The sequence below is a fragment of the Phaseolus vulgaris genome, chromosome 4, assembly GCF_000499845.2.
Source record: "Phaseolus vulgaris cultivar G19833 chromosome 4, P. vulgaris v2.0, whole genome shotgun sequence".
NCBI classification, from domain to species: Eukaryota; Viridiplantae; Streptophyta; class Magnoliopsida; order Fabales; family Fabaceae; genus Phaseolus; species Phaseolus vulgaris.
In genome coordinates, this window is record NC_023756.2 from 45,781,171 (window position 1) to 45,786,713 (window position 5,543).

The following is a 5,543-nucleotide window of genomic DNA, read 5'->3' on the forward strand; positions in this document are numbered from 1 at the left end:
ATTGGGTTAACCCACCCTGTCCTACCTAAATGATGATGGGTTGGGGACCGGCCCGCATGACGTGACCCACTTTGCCATACATACTATGGGGTTATTCATACCTAAAAACTCCTTTTTTTTTAAGAGAGGTGTACGAAGAAATATCTATAATGAAGTCTAACATACCTAAAGGATATGAAGTTTAGTAATTCATGGTTAAGACAAGTTCAAGAGGAGACAAGATTCAAGGCACAAGAAGAGCAGAAAAACAAAACAAAGAGTTATAAGAGACAGTGATTAAATCATACTTTAATAGACAGGAGTGGCGGAGGAAGAAGATGTAGTGGCATTTTCAAAGAGGCAGAGAGAAAAATGAATAATTGCATAAGAGGATTGTAGGTATGCTACCTACCCAAGTATTAATCTCTCCATTTATAACTCAACACTCCCAAGATGTTTACTGTCAAAATATTTTGTGTATTCGCTGAGATACTGACATAATCTATCACATCACTACAACACTTAATACCTCATCAGAAATTAGTAACTACTGCCATTATTAACTAAAATGACCTCAATATCAATATCAAGACTTTTACCACTTCATAAAAACTTAAACCAAAGTAATAACGTCAAGAATCAAGAAATTAAGACAAAACAAGAGAAATGAAGAACAATAGAACCTTGACCAAGACAAAGCATAGTAGAATCCTAACGACACACACAGAAGAACTATAAATAAAAATAAATACACCCCAAAGACAACTAATCGAATGTTCTAGTGCAGATCCAACACTATTGGTTGGAACAAAAGTCAATATTAAAAATTGACACATGCTATCAAGTTAAATTTTATTGGCAAGAAAGAAAGGCCAATCATTTATGATTTTGCAGCATCACCATCAATTTGCATTATGCATTGAGTTTCCCAACACATATCTTTAAATTCATAAATGTGAAAACTGAACAATATTTCATTGGGTGGGGCCATTGGTGCTCCAATGTGCCTATTCACACACTCAATATTTCATCGGGTAACATCTTATTTCCTAATAATATTTTTAGCAAATCTTTGAGGGAAAAAATAACTATTTCTCCCAGTTAGTCCTAAGCAAACATGACACTGCCAAGGCCACAATTCATACTCGTCCAAATAATATAACGTTGATAGAGCTAATTATTACCATCTCAAGATCACAACACTTTTTTTTAAACCCAAGTAACAAGGTGTTCACCAGAAACACTGACTTGGATCCAAAATTGTACCTTGTCATACAGAAATTACATATTTCATCAATTCTTTTCTAAATCACAACATACCATAACAACCAGTATATATTTAAGACTAAAAGCTCAATCATTATTTTAGCTGAAAAGTTTGGGATCATCTAGCTTAATCCCGACACATATTCCTCCCCTGCAAACCTGTTTTGTTTCCTGTTGAGCTTTTTCTCCCCTTCCATAAGAATTTTACACTTATGTGACAGTTTTTCTCCACACAAAAACTCTTTTCTTTCTTTTTCATTTTCACTTTATCCATCTCTTCTTTCTTTTCTTTTTCTTTAGTTTTTTCACTTTAGCAATCTCTTTTTCACTCTTCACTTGAGACCAGCTCATCTTTTGTGCTGCTTAAGCATGTGTAACAGGAATCCACATTAGAAGTGCCAACGGCATCAGTCTCTATTGATGGATGGACCATACCAAGTTTGAATTGAGCAATGAACACAGTAATTTAAGGCTAACAGCTTTAGGATTTAGCCATCAGAAGGTAATGACATGTCATCTCATTTGGTTCACCTGTGGTATGTGCCATGTGATTTGAAGAACTGATAATCTGGGTGATTCACTTGAAGCTGCCGTAACCAGTTATCTGCATCCTGCAAGAGAGAATTTGCTAGTTGACTCTCTCTAACTCCATTTTGTGTCCATATAGACCCCTTTAACTTGTAGGAAGCCATTGCAAAAGTTGGTAAAGAAATCTTTGGTACACCATCCATGTCATTTGGATAAACCAAAATTGGACCCTGGGTACCTCCATTTCCTGCAAAATTAATCAAAAGAAAGTTTGAAAATATTAATGAACACTGACAAATTGTTCCTTATCAAAGATGAAAGATGAGGAAATGCACTAATGCAGAACAATTGCAGTACATAGATTCATAACTACAACTGTGAAATACTTTCAGAAAACCATCATTACCCTCAACTATAATGTAGCAATGACATTTCAGGGATTCTGTTTGGTTTAGAGAAAGTGGATTAAAAAAGGTTATGGACAAAAACCATTCTGTTTCACTCACATACATTTCAACCAAATCCCATCTGGCCCCTACTGCTTATTTGATTCCTTGTATGCTTAATGTGTTTGCCTTAATATATATGACTTTTGATTATTACTTATGAATTAGCCTTTAATTTTGAAATATTTAGCATTTATAATCTACACCTAAAGCTTTAGACTGGCTGCTATGTGCCAGTGTCTGGGATTGAGAAACTATGTAGGTGCCTATTTCATATTTGATTACCTAAAAAAGAATATACTGTTTTCATAATTTTAACTTCTTGAGATATTGTAAAGAGGTAAAGAGAAAATAAGTTTAAAATGAATGAGTACATCTAATAATAATGAGCCCAAATGATTGGCGAGTCTTGACATTAAAATGCATGAGCAAGTCTAACAAAAACTAACAAGCACCTTTGATAGCGGCATTATGATAAGTAAGAACTACAATGCCACTGCAGATCAAACATAAGGTTAAAGTTCCATGATTACCTGTCAAGGGTGTATGCAGTGTATGGTATGTAAGAAAGCAGGCATCTAAATCTTTTAACGTTGGACCAGTGGGGATTCGATATATAGGATACCTGAAAGATACCATAAAAAATGGTATTATAGCACAAAATGCAGCAATAGTTACTAAAGCAAAAAATCAAAGTATTCTCACCATGCTACAGACATCCAACTAACTGGCAATAAATCACAACTTCTCAGTGACTTGAGGCTAGGATGGTGCCTTGCAAGATCAAGTATCTGTCCAAATATAAAAACATATAATATGGACTGTTTACATGAACAGCAAAAAAGCCACATTAATTGAAAGCAGCACTAACCTTGTCAGTCAATGGTTCACGGCTATAAGGAGGATCGTGATCAAAATACTCAAAAAGAAGATCTTGAGGATTCCCAGTTTCACTATCATCGCTAGAAAATCCCTCTTGCATTCTACTGTGCTTATCATGAACAGATAGCCGGCTCAGTTGAATAGAAGGATCACCTTTATAATATTGACCATTTCCTTGCGCTGTAAAAAGTTCAGTCCTTTTTCCAAATTCACTGTCACTGCTTCCATCACTGCTTGAATCTCTGTAGTACTCACCATCACTGTCTTCACTGGAGTACCTGATGCCAAATGAAAATGAGACACGGTTACATACTAAAGCGCAGTAGTGCATTCTTCAGAGAAACATACAATAACACATGAAGCAATGGATTAGCATACTTTTAAATTTGCAACACTAATTCACATATACAGAACCACATTGACAACATACAGGAATCAGTGGCCAGAAATAAAGAAGGAGAATAAAGAAAGGATACAAGTTTAAGAAGTTTCTAATAATTGAGATGAAAAATTGTTAATACCTTCGCTTAGTATTTGACTTCTTATCTGATCGACCATATAGCTGAATAGCTGACAAATAAGGAACATAATACTGAACAACAGACTGTCTTTGATCAAGTACCAGAGGGACTCCTGCTCCATATGCACTCCACTCCTTAAACGACTCCCAGAGATCATCTAGGATAAAGTAAGATTGATACTCCACATCACAAGTCTTCCAACCTCTCATTGTTGTCTACACCCACAACATAACAAAAGCAAGTCCAGAGTAAGTAAGCTGAGTGAAAAAAGAGTGAAATTCATCAACTGTTAGTCAGATACGAACTGAAAAACAGACCAAAACACAAATGTTTGTTTAGGTGTTAACGTAGAAACATCCAAGATTACAATATGATTTATCAGCGAACATTATACTGTTCACAATTTAGTTCATTCTGACAAATTGATTCTTGGTTCAAAATTGATTTTTTGAAGCAACTTTTGCATTCGAGAAAGAAATCCATACCGAGTTTTAGTACTAACTTGCTTAAAGAATAAAAACACTCAAACATAAATCACTTTACTTCAAACTCAATTTTGACCAAAACCGATTTTGCAAATTCACACTAAGTGGAGATTGTTGTACTCTCCAAGTCCAGCAAAGTAAAAACCATCATTCAGAAGATTGCTCAACTGCATAATTGCATAAAGGAAAAGATGCATAATGGACAAGATGAGATCAACCTTAGCAAAATATTGAGCTGGGACTAAAGGAGTTGTGGACTCCAGAAACCTATCAATGTTGTTAGCAGGCTCTACAGAAGAGCAAGAAGATGGTTTGCTCAACAAGTATGAAGACTCATCGGGATTCCCATTCTCAGAAGCAGTAAGTTCCCTCTCTGAAACTGAATCAGCACCCTCACTTTCACCACCTTTCTCTCTCTGAGCCGGTTTACGCTGATTCTGGTTCTTCCTTGCCTTCACCGGAATGTAAAATCGATCATCACCACGAACACCTCCAAATTGCAAAGCCGTCCCCAACATTTTCCACCACTCTCAACAAAGTAACTCCCCAGAGAAAATGAAGAAAAATATGATATTTTTAAGAAAAGAAGAAGACAACCAGACCCAGATTGAAAAAAAAAACTAGTCTTTTTTAGTTTTCAAATGAAGTACGAAATAAAAAAAAGCAAAATTCAGAAGAGGGTCATGTACTCTGAGCTTCTTTCTAGACTCTACACACAGAAAAATAAGATTTTGTGAGTAAACAGAGGATCAATACACGAGAACAGTGATTATTTTGTGGGAGTTTCTCAGCAACCAAACACCAATAAGGAATTAAAAGATAACAGCAGTGAAGGTATGATGATGAGAATCTGAAGATGAGAGAAACCCAGAAGAGAGTTGGCGTGAAGAAAAAGAGGATCAAAGAATGTGGGAAAGGGAAGAGAGGAAGGGTAGCTTGATTGATTGGATGAGAGAAAGTAGAATGAATTTGAAGGAATATATGCGTGAAGTAATGAACAGAGACAGAGAGAGGGGAAGAAAAGTTTCTTCTTGAACCACACTAGAACAGAGAAGAATGGGTGCATAGAAACTGGGTACCACCATAAGTGAGAATATCATGTGCTGAATTTGGTGGGGTTAGGAGCATGATTATTGTGAAAAATACTTATTAATAAAAACACTCTGATAAATTTAGGAGTTAGTTGAGAACTTGGTACATATGATATCCTATGCAACTGTTATTATTTGGTGTCTGGTAACAACTAATGTTTTTTTTCCCTTTTTTTTGTCAATTAGTAATAATTTCTTTTAATTATTTAAAGAAATAGTTTATATGAAAAAATTCTTTCAATAATATGAAAAATTTATAAATATTTATAACATTTTTATTTTATAAAAAAGCAAAATTGAAAAACAATATAGTAAATAAGATTAATATTGGTAAAGTCTTTGTGA

General features: G+C 35.0%; 1 protein-coding gene across 1 annotated transcript; it reads right to left on the reverse strand.

The window, feature by feature from the left end:
* Window positions 1-1,133: 1,133 nt before the first annotated feature.
* On the reverse strand, window positions 1,134-5,233 carry LOC137837985 (uncharacterized). The gene is made up of 6 exons (XM_068647175.1): window positions 4,326-5,233; window positions 3,623-3,837; window positions 3,091-3,379; window positions 2,925-3,010; window positions 2,753-2,844; window positions 1,134-2,020 (listed from the first exon to the last, which is right to left on the reverse strand). The coding sequence occupies exons 1-6, from the start codon at window positions 4,623-4,625 to the stop codon at window positions 1,773-1,775; spliced, it is 1,230 nt and encodes a 409-aa protein (XP_068503276.1). The 5' UTR covers window positions 4,626-5,233; the 3' UTR covers window positions 1,134-1,772.
* Window positions 5,234-5,543: the final 310 nt, after the last annotated feature.

What these genes read in the sequence shown, in the direction of transcription:
- LOC137837985 (XM_068647175.1), bottom strand. Translation starts at nt 4,625, where the DNA reads ATGTTGGGGACGGCTTTGCAATTTGGAGGTGTTCGTGGTGATGATCGA. An exon ending in AAGTCAAATACTAAGCGAAG is followed by an intron (nt 3,380 to 3,622) that starts GTATTAACAATT and finishes ATTTGGCATCAG; the next exon opens with GTACTCCAGTGAAGACAGTG. An exon ending in AGTTGGATGTCTGTAGCATG is followed by an intron (nt 2,845 to 2,924) that starts GTGAGAATACTT and finishes GGTATCTTTCAG; the next exon opens with GTATCCTATATATCGAATCC.